Genomic DNA, 16884 nt, shown 5'->3' on the forward strand with positions numbered 1-16884 from the left:
AATCAGCTGCTGCAGGTTCTTTTAAAGCTGAGGAAGCAAAAGTTGTGAATAAAATACAACAACTGCATGCACAGATCCGTACAAATAGCGCTGGTTTCTTTGCGCTCTTGTGTTACTAATTTAATACACTACTGAGCTAGTAATCGACCCGTTGACCTGTCTAATGCTATCATGCGGGCTTTAGTGCGAACCTGACTGAAGTATTACTCTAGAAAGGTATGGGAGCTTAAGAAATGTTCATAGTTAAGTAAAGCTTATCAAAGCTGCCAGTGGTATTTAGCCTCCCCTTCGATATTCAGCAAAAGTAGGACTAACATTTAATGCTCGGTAAACTATATACATCGGCTTATTTTCAACCAGCTACTTTTGTCGAAGCGAAATAGGATAGCAGATGGGAACAACGTGCAAAGAACGCCATGGACAAAGGAAAGCATTGCATTTCGCCGCAAACCTCACGAATTAGCGGAGGGTTGCATCCCACAGGAAGATTTCTGTCCTTGGAAACAGAAAAAAAAAACATATAACGTATGCATATGCATAAAAAACGTATAAGCATATGTTAGAAAACTAATCATTTGCAGAGCTTACCAGTAGGTCTATTAATAAAAATAGAGAATCAGAAGCAAACAGCTTTCGATATTTCACCTACAGCCGGTAAACCACTTTGTCGCTTTGACAGGATGAGCGGCGTTAAAGCTTCCGCTGAGGAGCGCTTTTAACGGCACTAAGACACACAGACAGCGCAGAATGAAGGTCTGGTGGAGGAAAGCTGGATGATTTATAATTGTTTGGCCGCGTTTTTGTGCAGAGGTAGGGTACGAGTATGGTTTGATCTCCGTCCCCTTTGGCACGCCTGAGAGTGCTTCTACATTCGTTATTATTTTTCCTGGAGAAAGATTAGGTAATACGCTTTTTGGTACATGACAGTACAAGGACGAACAACAGCGAAGTAGTGCTTAGTCGTTACTTGCCTTTTACCGATTACCGATTGTAGGAGTAACGGGTAGCCCAAGTGTTCCCACTGTTAATGGTTCCTCCACCCGGCTTTTTGAATTCCTTTATGTTCATTCCTTCATTCTTTCCCTACCGAGGACGAGCCAGGCACGCCGTTAAAATTTGTACCGCTGCCACCGGGGAGCAGCTCGGCTCGTCTAACCTAAAAGCTGCAAACACAAGTTCGCTTTGACTGCATGCGCTTAGAAGAACACGCTTTTGAATTGGCAAACAGCTTTACAAAATGACTTCGTCGTTTTGTAGAGGCTCTAATTGACGAAAAATCCCGACCTCAATCACACAAAACTGAATCAAATCCTCAACTACTCATGTCACGGCTTGTCGCTCGGTGCTTCCTCATGTACACTCTGCCAACTGCTACAAGTGAAAAGCCAAGAAGGAGATGCTTCGTGTGCTCAAATAGATTTTCAGGGGATCCGAAAAGAAGCACTTGAAAGGAAACCAGGACCTGCTGCGATGACTGCGGCGTGGCTCAGTGACCCTATTCTTCCTTTTGAAGTACACTTCGCAAGGGCCACCCGTTTGAACGGACGAGGCCAAGTAATGCGGGTACTCGTCAAAGTGATAGAGCGCCCTGTTTTAATGCAAAGTACACATGGCTTTAGCTAATCCTTGAAATTACGAGCCTCACTGTGAAGTTAATATTAGTATACCGCGGCTAAGCAAGCTTTTAGCTTTTTTATGCAGTTTATTCGAAGCCTTCCTCTAAAACACAGATTTTCGGTAGTATACCTTCGGTTCTTCTATTGCGTAGATGCTTGTTCCAACGAATAAAACAATTGTGGCAGAATCCACCTCACGATGACTGTCAACGCTAATGCGCTAATATTTAATCAGTATAGCGACACAACGTATTGCCACCATCTTATGAGGCGCGTACTGCAGCAGGACGTCTCTATCGTGCTTCCCTAAGAACGTACGGTGTCATGTAGAGCTGCCGCCGCGAAGCCTGCGCGTGACATTCGAAATGCATGGCGCGCGGTGCGTGCAAACGCTGGGAGACGCGTCATACCGCAACCGGACTCCTGTCTCGCGCGTCTTTCTGGACCCGCTGCGCCATCTTACAGTGGCACTGCGGCGACACCTGCGCATCGCCTCCGACACGTGGCGCACCGGTGCCTGCGACCGCTGAGAATTATTCCCTCACTTGGCCCCACACTCAGCGGCACATACTCAGTGACCAAAGTTGGCTAGAGGTTCATTCAAGAGTGGCAAATACCCAGTGCATTAATGGCGTAGCTCGCTAAATCTTTGGCGTTAAAGGCCTTCATTGAAAAGCGGCACATACCCAGTGAATTTGTGGCGCAGCCTGCTAATGCGTCGGGTTTCTGTCCTTGAGGAACCCTTGTGACGTGGGCTTGTTTCCACTCAGCATCGGATAAATTCAAGCGATATTTTTCGTCATTGTAGAGCGACACATTCCTAGTCTCACATACCAAGTCACCCAAGTTGGCGTCAAAGACGTTCGTTGAATCGCGGCACACACATGCTGGCACGCACCCAGTGACCACAGTTGGCATCAAAGAGGTTCATTAAAGACCAGCACAGACCGAGTGGCACGTAGCCAGTATTACAAGTCGGCGTCAAAGTGTTTCTTCGAGGAGGGGCTGTGTGTATACAGCATGGAGTCTTGACCGACATGAAACCTGAGCATACATTGTCCGATCATAGGCATCTCTAACATACACACCGCTAATGGAAGAGCTTATCATATTAAACGGCGTCATTGATTTTTATTTTTTAAATTTCGTATATTTGGACTACCCACTCTTGGGCACCTGGATATATGTCACTAGATATACATGGTGTCCCAACTATAACGCACCAAAATTTGAAAATTTGCTATTGCCACGTAGCTGGACAGAACCAAGGTAATGTTTGCCGTCGCTTGGAGATACTCAGACTATGTTTTGCATACCGCCTAATTACATAATTAGTCTTAATGAATTAATAATCTTGTCAAATATTATAATTATATATGCTATAGCTTAAAAGTGTCATTGAGAAAACTGTAGAGCAACATGAAAAACTCCCGATATAGCTTCCTGTTGCTCAGTATGTGCTACATAAGAGGGTTTTTCCGAGCGTGAAATAATCCCGGAAATACACGCAAAGTGCTTCGAGCGGCCATTTGCGTTGCAGTTTAGCGTTTATTCGGCATCAAAAGCGGCATTGATCAAATTCGGGTTCTCTTATTACACATCATCAAAGTGATTGTAACTTGCGGCTTTCAGATCCACTGTTGACTATACCCACACCAAAAGGCACCTAACCGGCGGGCCATATTCAGTGATTCGAAGGTGGCCCTCCAAACACAGCAGCCAAGCCTGGTTCATGGCCCTGATGAACAGCTGGTATCTGAGGTCTCAGAATCGCACCGCCACGTTGTTCAAAACGGACATATAATCAGATTTCCGTGGCTGACGAATCAGTGTGGCATTGTCGGCAACGAAAAAGTCGACGAAAGAGCGCGTTCCGGCCACGAAGTTCAGGTTTTGCCTTTGCCTTTGTCAAGGCCTGGTGCAGCGTGGCAGCTTCGTCTACTAGCGCGATGCAGTACTTTATAATAATGGAATTCACCGGAACATGCCAATACACGACTGAACTCTCTTGGTCCGTCATTGCAGCTTCGACGACTGGTCTGTCTCGATGCGAGAAAACTTTGTCGCTCGTGTTTGGGCGTCGTTTTTACGAACGCATAGTGTTTTCGTATAGGTGTGATGGACAGTGCCTCGGGCAGCGCTTGGGATTGCGGCGAGACGATCCAACATATCCTATCATACTGTCCCTCTAATGAAGATGAAAGACATGCATTGCTTGCCTCTTTAAGCCGACAGGACGACATTACGCACATGGAAGAAGAAATACTGGCAGCGGGCCGCAATTGCGCTCCCCGTTCATCGCTTGTTATACTTTTTCTTCTACCTTTCCCTTTTTTCCTTTTGTGGCCACCTCCCTCTCTCCCAGTGCAGGGTAGCAAACTGGGTGCAACCTGGTTAACCTCTCGGCCTTTCCTTTACTTTCTTTTTCTCTCTCTCTCCATTGTATAATTTTCTCCGCCCACTTCGACAGCTCTAATTTTATAGCTTGCACTCCCATTCTATATATCACCAACGTTAGGTTACTCTAACTGGTTTGTACGAGCTCGTCTTATCCTTATTACCTTCGTCTTAATAGATAAGGCTAATCCTGCTTTCACGCCACCGAATCGCGATTTTCTTTGTTTTAATTATTGGTTCTGTGGCACTAGTCAGCTTTGCCTTGTTCATTGGACGTAGTGGTGTGCTTAGCTGTATTAGAATTTCATGTGCTCCTGGTGGCCGTTTTATTAGGAACATTTTTTTCTCCTTTTTTCCAAACCCTTAGAGCGAATTTGAGACATCTTTCAAGGCTACCATTGCGCCACTTGACTTGTTTGCAAGCGTGGGGGCCACAGGCAACATTCTCCGGTGTCGTGGCTAATTACCGAGACTAACTACCATCTAGCCTCAAGCGTGCGAAGCGCCCAGCATGTGCATGGCGGTGTCTCCGACAACCTTACGTGTGCCTAGCTGTTATTGAGATTGGAAAGAAGGCAGGCATGTCACCACTAGCCTTGAAACGGCTGTCCCTTTTTCTCATAAATGAGACCAATTTTGACTGCGCACATATCTACACGGATGGTTCTGCCAGTTCCAAAAGCTATACCTGAGTTTTGATTGTCTCATCGAGCACTATCATTATACAGCTCACGTTTTCGCATGTTATGACATCGACAGCAGCAAAACTTGCGGCTCTTCGAGGTGCCGGCGATTAGGTGCTTCAATAGCCGCCTAACCGATGGGCCATTTTTTCGGGACAAACGCTACAGTTTGCTTTGCGTCATAGCTCCCATGAGCAGATAGTACATAAAATTAGACATACTCACCAGCAAGCTTTCAAGAACGGCCATGACATTATATTTCAGTGGCGGCCTAGCCACTGCGGAATTACCGCCAGCGACAGGGCAGATGAAGCCGCGCGCTCGGCTTACCAGCAAGATCAATGTCGAGAAGCGATGCAGCGCGGCAGCTTTATTCACTTGGTCGTTGCATCACACTTTGGGATTGGGTTTGGACATTGGGATACGCAGGATTTCATCAACTCGCGATTCAATTCACTGGACCCTGACTTACGAATTCACCTGCTACCCGGTGTTACGGCTGCCACCAGTGGTTGCGGGGACGGAGTTTAGACGACCTTCAGCAGCGTCTGCTTGGAGGTCGAACTAGATTGGCCATCGGAGAGGGTTCGGCAGGGAAGACGAGGTGATGTCAAAACAATAAGAGAAGTTTAGTACAGTATTACGGGGGAGCAGTGCCTTCCACGGCAAAAAAGTACAGAAACGTTCGGTGTGCGTGTTCCTGCACGCAAGGCCAAAGATGTCCGCGTGGCGTCTCGCTGGCCTTCTTACAGCCTACACGATCCGGGCAACCTCACTCTCGCTTGATCCCTGGTAGAGGGCCTTGCCAGCACACTGTTCAGCCCACACAGAGGAATTCGGAGAGAAGCCACTCACTGATGTAGGGATGGCGAGCGTAGGTCACGTCGGGACAACACACTGGTCAATCCACACATAGAAATTCGGTGAGAAACTACTCCCTGGCGTAGACGGGGTTTAACGTAGGACAACGGAGAGTAGGATTTGCACTGGTGCACAATCCTGTCGCACACACCCGACGGACAAGTCTTTTCATTTGACGGGGGTGACGATTAGGCACGTCGAGTCTGAGAAGCTTGGCATCCGTTCCATTCACCGCCGCACAAAGTCAACCGTAACACCGGGCTCTCCCGTCGTGAAACAACAGTGTGCCGTCTGTGGTTGGGCGTCGGATTCCGACGAGGATTCATTCCTCGTCAGAATGGCTAAGAGCACCCTATGCAACTCGTGCCTACAAAATGAGAGAATCCCGGCCACGGCGGCCGCATTTCGATGGGGGCGAAATGCGAAAACACCCGTGTACTTAGATTTAGGTGCACGTTAAAGAACCCCAGGTGGTCGAATTTTCCGGAGTCCCCCACTACGGTGTGCCTCATAATCAGAAAGTTGTTTTGGCCACTGTACATTCACTGTTTTCATTGAATACCATAACACCTGATTTTCTAACACTAAATTTCAAACCTAAATTCTTGCCTTCCTGTCCACAGATAATAGCCAAACGTTGCAAATTACTTTGCTTGTTAACTAGCAGCACAATGTCGTCCGCATAAAATAAACCTGGAAGCTGCTGCTCTACTACTGTACCCGCCTATTTGTATGAGAGGTTAAACCCGATATTACTTCCTTCTAGCGCCCTCTCCCTCTTCACCATGTACATTATAAACAGCCGTGGGGATAAAGGGCACCCCTGCCTCAGTGCCTTGTTGATATCAACTTTCTCCTCGCTCATCATCCCTTCCCATTCAACGCGAACGGTATTTGCTAGGTAAATCTCTCTCAAGAGCTGCAGACAATCGTCACCTAGGCCATCGCCTTCCAAAATATCCCACAAAATGTTGCGGTCTACGTTGTGATACGCTCCTGTAATGTCTAAAACGGCCAGATATAACGGTCTGCTTTCTGCTCTTGATATTTCAATACACTCAGTAAGAACAAATAAGCTATCATCCAAACGGTTACCTATTCTGAAGCCATTCTGAAGCTCTCCCAAAATGCCATTATTCTCTGCCCATGCTTGCAGCTTTAATTTGATTGCCTGCATTGCTAGCCTGTATATTACCGATGTAATGGCGAACGGTCTATACGAGTGAATACTATCTTTCTCTCCCTTACCTTTATAAATTAAATTAATTCTACTTTGTCGCCAACTTCTGGTATTCTTCTATATTTTAAAGTTTTTTCCACTGTTTTCACCAGAGCTTCCCTACTGTTTGATCCTAGTTCAGTAATCGCGATGCGGCGGAGGCGAGCGCCATCTGGAGGAATTGCGAGGAACCGGGCGCGCCGTTCCTTGGCTTCCGAGATACTCACGCACTGGCCCGCGCAAATGGCGGACTCCGTGCCCGGTCTATGCATGGTAGAAGCGCTGGAAAAGGGGTTTCCTTGAATTTTCGCGTAACAGAATTATGTTTTCTGGTATAGTCAAATTACATTCCAACGCTATTATGTCGGTACGTTGCGTGTGAGTCGTACTTTGCGATTTTTCTGGGTGTTATGGCTTGAGAAATTCAATCAGTTCAATAGCTTCCTTGCGACGCATGGAGGACCTGGGTATGGGTGGTCCGAAAATCTTTTCGCCGAAACGACGTCCGACATAGAATTCTCTGCGACAGCCGGCCCTTAACACTTTCGCGTTAAAGCGCTGGCGAAGTGACATTCGTGCTGTCTATCGCTTCGACGCAAAGCGAGCGACGACGACACACAGCACGCACAAAGCTACGAGCCGCCGACGTACCTAGACTGCCCGCAAAGCAGATCGCTCTCAAGGTACGACCGCGCGCTGCCGCCACATGCGCAGTTGCAGCCGGAGAGAACGCCGCCCCCCTCCATCTCCTCCCCCCCCCTCCCCGCGCCTCGCAACGGTAGGTGCCTCGCGCGGGAGAGAAGTCGGCGCGCTTCCTCTTCGTGTTCGTCCCTTTCGTGCGGGCGAGATTAAGCCGCGATCGTCGGCTCCAGTCGCACGCTTTCACTCGCACATAGAGCGTAGGGCACGCAGCGACGGCGTTATCGCCCTTGGCTTTATGCGGAACCTCACGGCGACGGCAGAAATGCGCTTGGAGTGTCCATCTACTTGCTATCGCAACAAAAGTAAAACAAACCTTTGAACCTTCTCTTCCTGGGACGACAGGCAATTAAGTGGTCGCGTCAACTACAACTCGTGCTATTTTTGTGCCCTTTCTTAATGCGACATAGTGACATTTCAACATAAGTTGGAAGGTTAGTATCCCTGGCTCTATTATGCTGCCGTTCCTAAACATCCCTCCAAAAGCCTTACATTGAGGGTAGAAGCTCGGTGTGGTAAAATATGATCGGTCCATGACCAGTTTCGTAACCGCCTGCGCAAAAACTGTAAGATCAAAAAATTATCTTTGAAACGTCATGTAAGACTATCAGTGAGACTTTGTCTTTTTTATTTGTCTTTTTTAATAAACGCCATCCCGCTTTGCTTGAACTCGAACACAGCACATCCGTATAGTCCCCAGCGGCCCATCTGGACTCTTGTTGATGTGCTATTAAAGACAGGCGAACGCACTTCAGCGTACGTTTTGCTTTCATACATATATAAACGTAAGACTGCCAGACTGCATATTTCCACCGTAGCGCCACCGCCGATGTTGGCACCTGAAAGAAAGACAGCTTGAGGCGTGTGGGCATACGAGCCAGTTAGGGTCCATTGACACTGTCTAACGTACCTTTCTTTGTATATCACTCTCTTTCTCTCTGTGCATTTTACAGCGAAGCTGTATATGGCTAGCCGAATCGTCCGTCCATCCGTCTGTCGCCTGTAGGCTGATAACTCCTCCGGTGCAATCCCATGTGCCTGCGCGAAAAAAAAAGTAAAGAGAAATAGAGGTGCGCGATTGGCTGCGCCAGTAATGACGTCGTTGCTCTCCGTCGCAGCCGAGCGCGCGCGCAGCATTGTCTCTCCGGCTCCGAAATGGGTAGGCCACGCGTCATACATACCCCTGAGGAGCAGGCAGCTTTCAATCAGCAACGCCGTGAGCAGAACCGGGAACGAGCTCGTCTACACCGTGCCGATGCTGCAGCCCGGGCACAAGAACAGGCTCGCGCAGCCGAGCGCAAGCAGCAACTGCGTACCGAGGATTCGGTAGCCTACCAAGCCGTTGTTTGATGAACCGTTGGGATTAAACCAGTGATAAACACCGGCGCCGCATGTCTCAGCTTCGCTGGTTAACCATCTGTACGGAGTGCTTGGGCGTTGATTTTTTTCTTCTTTCTCTTCCTGTCTCCCGTTACCGCTTCCCCCGTGCAGGGTAGTAGACTGGATTTCAATCTTCGTCGTCTTTCGCATCTCTCTCTCTTTCCAGTAGCCGGGTAACTTACGCCAACTATTGGCTATCGTGTTGATCAACATCTTTGTTACCAAAACATGCTGTCACACTGCACAAGGGCGTTGTCAACAATGGTGATGTTGTCCAGTGTGAAAATGTCGGCAACAAAGAAGTGCGACACCATTGGCCAACTCATGTGGCCATGTTCTTTTATTGGTTATATATTTTCCACCAAACACCTTGCAGTGCGCACTATAATACCTCGGCGGGGTTTTATTTTTGCTTTTTGGCGGGCGCACCCTTCGCGGTGCGTGCTAAGATGCTGGCATTGCATTTTTAAAGACATCTTACGGTCTTGCGTTTCTAAGCACAGTGCGTGGGGCTGTGCATGTTACGCCAGATTACACAGCATTAGTTGTCACATTGTTGTGTAGTTATGTAACCACAACTTTAAATTGGATAGGCACTGTAGGTACATGATGTAGTAACCAAATCAAAAACACAGGGACAGCAAGCACAACACTGTGGTTGTGTCCTCCCTGCGTACTAACTACCTACTTGCCCAAGTTTTGCTTGTATAAGAGTCACATGTGTTCCTATATTTTTAGAAGTCAGCTCGGCTTATCTGAAGGTAATTTCTTTTAGGAAAGATGAGGAGAAATGGCGAGAAAAGTGCTGTTTTAAAGCAAAAGAAAGAAATGAAGATAGAAAGGCTTCCCGCTGAGCACCCGCATCGTTTCCCTAAGGTGAAAGTAGGGAACACCAATTACACAAGAAATAAACTTTGTAAAGTAGTAGGAATCCTAAGAAAATGTCATCGCATATTACCAGAACAGCAGAAACTTATTATATATAATGCTCTATTTACTCCGCATCTGCACTACTGTCATATAATTCGGGGTACCGGGACCAAGAAATCATTACATAACTTAATCATATTGCAAAAAAAAAAAAAAAAACGCCACACGTTGCATTGCAGGTATACCATACAATGCATATATGGCCGAATCATTTGCAAGATTTGACATTTTACAAACTGAAACTTTCTACGAATACTATCTCTTAACGACATTTATATCAGAACTTATCCATAACAGCCGCCACATACGCACATAAGGAAACTTAAATCTAAATTCTTCTGTGCCTTCAACAAGACACACTGTTCACTGGCACACCCTACGGCCGCGTACAAACTATGGATCACGGCTATCAGAGTATTGCCTACCCAATGTACTAAATAACTTCAAACTTACAGACGACAGTTTACGTGAAATGTATAAAAATTGAATTTTAAATATGGTGTCCTTGAATGCTTCTTCTTTCTAATGTAATTGTGACATCTTGCATATATATGTTATGGTTTTTGAATTGTTACTTCAAATTTTGCGCGCGACTGAAACTCTTATGTACCGCATGTTGCTGCCTTTGTGCCAAGGGGGTGGCGGGGCTAGTCAAGCAGCAGATATGCAGCTTTTACTCTGCTATCCTCACCATAAATGGCACATTCTGTTGCGGTACAAATGTACGGATGTGGTCAAATAAACAAAATCTCAAATGCACGAACAAGGAAAGAAAATATAAGACCTATATAGTGGTAAGACAGCACAATGAAACCGAACGGAGCCGCAGCGCTTCAAAACTCGCAGGTTCAGAGTGACCCAGTGTGCTGATTCAATCGGCTGTGAGTGTGCCCTATTTGGAACACGCCGCGTGGAACGTCACAGTGTGTCTGAGACGCAATTAATTTTTTTCTGGGCGCATTATTTTATCATGCAAAGAAGCACATAGAGATCTTTCTTTTTTTTACAGAAAACGTGGTTGACTGTTTTTATTGTGAGTCAAAAGTAAGTTAACAAAAAGATTTCACAGCTCGTGACAAAATGTACAGCATTACTATAATACACACAATCGAATAAATAAATGAGCATACAAATACAAAGTCCAGCTTAAATTGATAATATCTCGCTCGAAACTTTTGGCCATCAAATTTCACACTTAATGTCAAGACTACACTCATTCGAAATCACAGTGTTTGAGCCTCTAGAAATCCGTAAAGATGGGCGCTATTCGACGATGCTCATGCAATATTTTTCTTCGCTTTTCCTTTACACTATTAAGATATACAGAAAGACTAGCCTCGTGCCCTGCCAACATAAAGCCTAAATCTGGTCTTTGATTTACCAGAAAGAGAGCAAGCGTTGCACCTAGATTACTGTTATGATGTATTAATATGGTTCAAAATCCACAGTTGTTTTTAGAGCACACAAGACGTCGCGTTCTTGAATGTCATGTTCCACTATACGCCTGCGAAGTGTATTTATTTAGTCACTCAAGTATCGCGTGATCTGTCTGTGAGCAGAGGGCGTATCAAATGTATGCCATTATAAGTGTTAAAGCAAATGCTTCGACTTGACGGCTATTGACAGTGAACGCAGTAGTTAGGGGCATTCAAACGAAGACAGGCCAATATATGCTATATGAAAATACTTAATAAATCTAAATCAAGCACTATGTTTGTTAAAACACAGACTTTCTTTTCAGAATTAAGTATTCATAACATTGTATTTTTTTTGCCACTAAGCATCGCACGGCAAGCTTTGAAAAGCTATCCATGGTAGCCATTGAGACTTGGACACTGTGCTTGGAAGTAAAGTAAGAGCCCAGTTGACAATATACTAGATTCCTACACTGAAGTGAACTGAAACGAGGTGGTAGTATGATGTGCTAACCAAACATTCTACAAGGATGGCTGTAAATAATATTCTCAGAAATTTGAAGCAGCACATGACGAATAGTATTTAGTTGGTTAACTCCTCGTAGTCCTGTGGAATTTCAGATGCAGTGTTGTTGAAAAATTGTGTGCGACAACGTCTCATTTGTACGAAAAACAAAGCAAGAAAAAGAAACTGACTAGCCTTGATGCAGAAACGTCTCGCAGCTTTGTTGAGTTTCAGTTTCGCAGGGGAAAAAACGCCAATATGCATTTGAAACGCGTTAGTTATTCAATGATTATATAAAACCAAGCGATGTTATATTTCTCAATGCTTCACCTACAAGAATAGCCAAATTTAGGCACAAAAAGAAAAAATAAATAGAAGGAAAGCGTAAGCATACAATGCAAATTCGTCTTTGGCTCTAATTTAGCAGACATTCGCCAAAACTCGACGGAGATCTTCGAAGAGAGGCATCAATTAAAAGTCAAGCACAAAGAGCGTGACTAGGATATAAAGACGGTATATTCGACATTTCAATGCATTATGACAAAATTTGTTCCATGAAAATTGAATCATGCCGTAATGAACACCACAAACCTAACTTAATTAGGGCCCATTTCATAAAATCATTGTGAAGTGACGACAAAATAACAAACATACAAGAAACTGACTTTCTATAAAGCGCCAAACGGCTTCAGTGTGAAAGTAAATGTTGCAACTTTATGTAGAGAATGACGAGCATGGATCATGAAGTCACTTGACTTACTTTGAGTTTATACAGTATTTAAAGAAAAACAAACTTATACATGGCAACTTTTGAATCTTTATCAAAGCAAAACAGACAAAGTTCATTTTCCAGCAGTTTTCATGCGAACACAGTTCAGAAATCACAGTGATCTTTCTCATATGACAGTTGCAAGAAGTCATAAAAATTGCGCAGTTAAAAAGCTCACAGAAGGGGCTAAATACGAAGGAAACGAGTAAATAAACTCTGCGAGACCATGCTGTCCTTTTGCTGAATGTACAAGTGCGCTAAAAGGGGAGCGCTCTTTGTATGGTGACACACAAGTGCTGACCACATTAGATGTCCCCAGATTACGACATTTTCAGTAATGTGCCGAGTCATTATCCTTGCACATACTTTAGTTGAAATGTAGAAAAGGTTTCCCCTCTTCATTGTAGCTCAATAGTGCTACTAGGATACCTGATCGGGATAGAAAAAAAAGAAAGAAAAAGAAAGAAAACAATTCTAATAGCAAGTGTTCATGGAGGCGGGGGAGGAGGGAGGAGGGGCGAGGCTAGACCTGACAACTTGCACAAAGCAAGTTTGTTTTTTATCAGCCAACTGATGAAATAACCATGTAGATTTCTTATCCCCTGTATTCTTCCTCTTCACGCATAAAATGTTTAAAACAGCACGAAGAAACAAGTATCAGGCCTTCCTTATACTTGTTAATTCAACGTGCTGCCCAGATACATGTACTAAACACTCGGTTTTTTTTTTTTTTCTTGTTCCAAACAAGGCTGCTTGATGCAAACGCATATCTCAACGCTTAAACTAACCGAGAAACCACGAAAACAAAACGCGCAGAATAGAAAAGTACTATACCGCTGGACGAAATTGTTGTTTTTTCCTTCCTTTATTAAGCTGGAGTGGTCAACCCGAAACACTGAACGACTACATACTTTAAGTCGATCACTCTGTGGCTATCGCTTTTGATTCCGCAATTTTACCACATCTCGATCCACCTGCCCAAATGCGGGTCGTGACTTTGCCATCCCACCGCGATCCCTGCTCGTTACTTTTTTTTCTCTTTTCTCACTTCGGATACGCTTCTGGAGACAAAAATCGAAGTACTGGTGAATTCGACGGCGGGAGTCATTAGACGACATACTCTAATATTTACAAAACTTATATTTTGCCGTTGAGTACAAGAAGTTACACGGCGTTGCAATGTGACAGCTATCAGCAAAACCCTGGGTATGTACGTATTTGTTCAACACACACACGAAAAAGTGGCGCCACCGCTGGCGTAGGCGCAGCCGAGCGCCCACTTCTGCTGCATCGACCGCGGACAGGGCGACACTTCGTGCAGTCTGCGGTCAAGTTGCGACTAGGACAAAGGCCCAGATTTTGTGGAGACACGGGAGGCTAGACGGGGGCGCATGATGCGCTCTCCCCGAGGTTGCTCAAGCTTTTTTCCGAGGCCATCTTCGTCGCTTGGCGGCGCCGAAAGCACGACAAGAACGTTCCTCAAGCACTAGGGTTACCCAATGTTCCCCTCCGTACGACCGCAGCGTCGACAGCGATGACTCCCGGAAAAATAGCAACCTTGTCCTTTCAGCACGAAAGATCGCCGCAGCGATGATCTCATTTTACTTAATTCTGGGATTCTGCACCCTCACAATATAGGAGATTCATGACCTCACCAGAAACATCGAGCGGAACCACACTTGTCGGTCGCTTTCACTGTGTCACAGACTAGAACCGCAATCAGATCAAGCCGTCGAAATTTGCGGCAGCTGAGCGCTCGCCGCTACCTTTCTCGGGACCGGCCTCAATCGGGTTGTGGCGCAGCTTATACAAGACTAGGGTGGCCTGCGCGGGCTCGCATGATGGTACACAGGGGTCAGGCACCCCCGTGCATTGTCGACGCGCCGCCAGGTTCCGGGGCGTGCGCGCGCACACACACACACAGACACGAGCGTGGGTCGCGCTTCGAGGTCCGATCGCGCAGCGTCCGGCAAGCCCGCTTACATTGGGAGTCACGCGTAGTGCGGATAGGAGCCGATGTGTCCCGGGTGCGGCATGGAGTGGTGCGATGAGGCGTACAGGTTATTTGGCGACGTCCAGTACGGGCTAGGCGACGGGAACAGCGATCCCGTGGTGGAGGGAAAGTTGAGCTTGGGGCTGGCGTGGTAGCCGAACAGATCGCTGGCCGACGATTGGTGGTGGTGGTACTTGTAGGCCGCCGGGTCGGCGGCCGCGGCGGCTGCGGCGGCGGCCGACGGCGGCTGCGTGGCCTGTGCCAGGCCCTGGAAGTCGAAGCGATAGGCGTACCGCTTGCCGTGCACCTTGGTCATGATGTTCTTGTCGTAGTAGTAGCGAAGCGCCCTGCTAAGCTTGTCGTAGTTCATGTTGGGCTTGCTCTTGCGCTCGCCCCAGCGCCGCGCCACTTCGTCCGGGTCGGTGAGCTTGAACTCGCCGTTGGTGCCTTCCCAGGTAATGCAGCTGGCGTTGCTGCTGTCCGACAGGAGCTCGAGCAGGAACTGCCACAGTTGGATCTGGCCGCTGCCTGCATGCCACGGCGCCATGAGTGTACGCGCTCGCAAACGCACTCGGTGCCTGAACGCAATTCTCGTGCCTCGCACTGACTCCGTTTCTCGCGTGTACTAATGAAAATGAGTGTGAGAAACCACGCGTCCCACGCACCTTAGTATGCATGCGGCGGCAGGAAAAAAATGCATTACTGCCAGGCACAGTGCAACCTTCCTGGATATACTGCAAGGTGATGCGACAATGGTTATACACGTACGTTCCCCAGCAATGTGCCACATGCGGTCTCCTATTTTCGCGGTATGAACTACGTCGTCCTTTATTAGATAAAGTTGCCAGTAGTACTGAAAATCATGGTTCCACAGTAATTACAACAGTTCTGGGACCGAATCCATGAAGCTTTTCGTCAGCCAAATTAGACAAATTAGGCGAAGCTTTTTGCTTGTAAGTGTTCTTTCCCACTGGCCGACCGGCTTTGCTAACGATATGTCCAGCACTAGTATTGGCTGAAATTCTCTCTTAGGAACAATTATATCGTACGTTTTTCTAAATACGGGTAAACGATTGCTCCTTGCAGCGTTTCCTTATTAGGCATTGCGAAAGGTGCCGACGTTGTTTGGCCTATCGCTATGGTCTCCGTTCGCCTAGAAAGGAAAGATTTGATGTAGTTTAAGATTCGTTCTCCGCATCCAATCTCGTTTAGTTCAGAGAGTATGGCTTCATGCAAGATGTTGTCGAATGCCCGTTTGAGATCAAGGGCTAAAATTAAGTGTTCGCTGCCGACCCTTATATCCCAGCGAAATCGCCTCAGCCAAACTACATCAGGCAGAGACCTCCTCGTTAGGATAGGGTCTCCGTCTTATCCCCAACATTTAGATGAGGAACTGGGGTATACGCCATGCGAAACTCGCAAGAAAATATCAGTAGCACCGAGTCCTAGAAACACGCATAAAGAACGCCATGCAAAAAGAAGAAAGCAGAGAGTCAGATGGCTCAGGAAGAGGGTCGGAAAAGAAACAAACTTGACATACGTGGACACGGCGGGATATAACTGTCGTAGATACGTGGCCACAACAATGGACAAGGAAATGAATTTAATGACGAGCGACGTAATAAGAACCACCTGGGCCACCAGAGCTGAAGCTATGGCCATAGCCCTGGCCCTGGAATGCCACGTGCGAAGAGGAGAGCCGTCGTTAATTTTAACAGACTCACAGGAGGCGTGCCGGTTTTTCATGACCGGACGCCTGCCCACAGCAACACTGAAGTTGCTGGGCCATGCACTAACCCAAGATCATAGGCTGGTCTGGTCGCCAGGACATTCCAGGCCCGAGGACAATGAGAGGGCCGGTGCGCTAGCTCGAGGATTTACCAACCGAGCGGCGCTTCCAGGACCCCCAAACAAATCACAGATAACAACAACTACAGAAATTCTCGCTCACCAGCACTAAACATGTCTTAAATACGAAGCTCCCCGCCATTCGCTTAGTTGGGAGGAGGCCTCTGTCAAACGAATGTCTCCACAAATCTGTCAGAATTAAGCGAAATTTATCCGACGTTGTACCGGGCACTTGTCCGTGCTGACAGGCGAACCTTGTATCACACCTCGTGGGGTGTAGAGAAGAACCAGAAAAACTAGATACATTTCTAGGCATAAGAATTTAATACAAACAGTATCAATGGGAGGCACAACTGGCCAGCTCGGACCTGGGAGTGCAACATGCGCTCCTAGACCAGGTCCGGCGGGCGGCTAAGGCCAGTGGACCTCTGGATGAGGTTCCCCACACATCAAGCTTGTAGTTCCCCCTTTTACCGCCTTCCCTATTTTTAAAATAAAGTTCCCCTCTCTCTCTAAACACGGGCCCTGGCTTCTTATTGCCAAAGCTCATATTTTGTAAATAGTGTCCA

The 16884-nt window shown here is 46.8% G+C and overlaps 1 protein-coding gene across 1 annotated transcript in view; it reads right to left on the minus strand.

Annotated features, from left to right (window-relative positions):
- Nucleotides 1-10778: 10778 nt before the first annotated feature.
- The window catches only part of LOC126547316 (uncharacterized), a 225237-nt gene continuing 219131 nt past the window's right edge, over nt 10779-16884 (minus strand). Inside the window, exon 8 of the mRNA XM_050195279.3 lies at nt 10779-14995. Coding sequence (XP_050051236.1) covers nt 14466-14995 — 530 coding nt within the window. The 3' untranslated portion in view covers nt 10779-14465. The remainder of the gene's footprint in view (nt 14996-16884) is intronic.

The sequence above is a fragment of the Dermacentor andersoni genome, chromosome 1, assembly GCF_023375885.2.
Source record: "Dermacentor andersoni chromosome 1, qqDerAnde1_hic_scaffold, whole genome shotgun sequence".
Classification (NCBI taxonomy): domain Eukaryota; kingdom Metazoa; phylum Arthropoda; class Arachnida; order Ixodida; family Ixodidae; genus Dermacentor; species Dermacentor andersoni.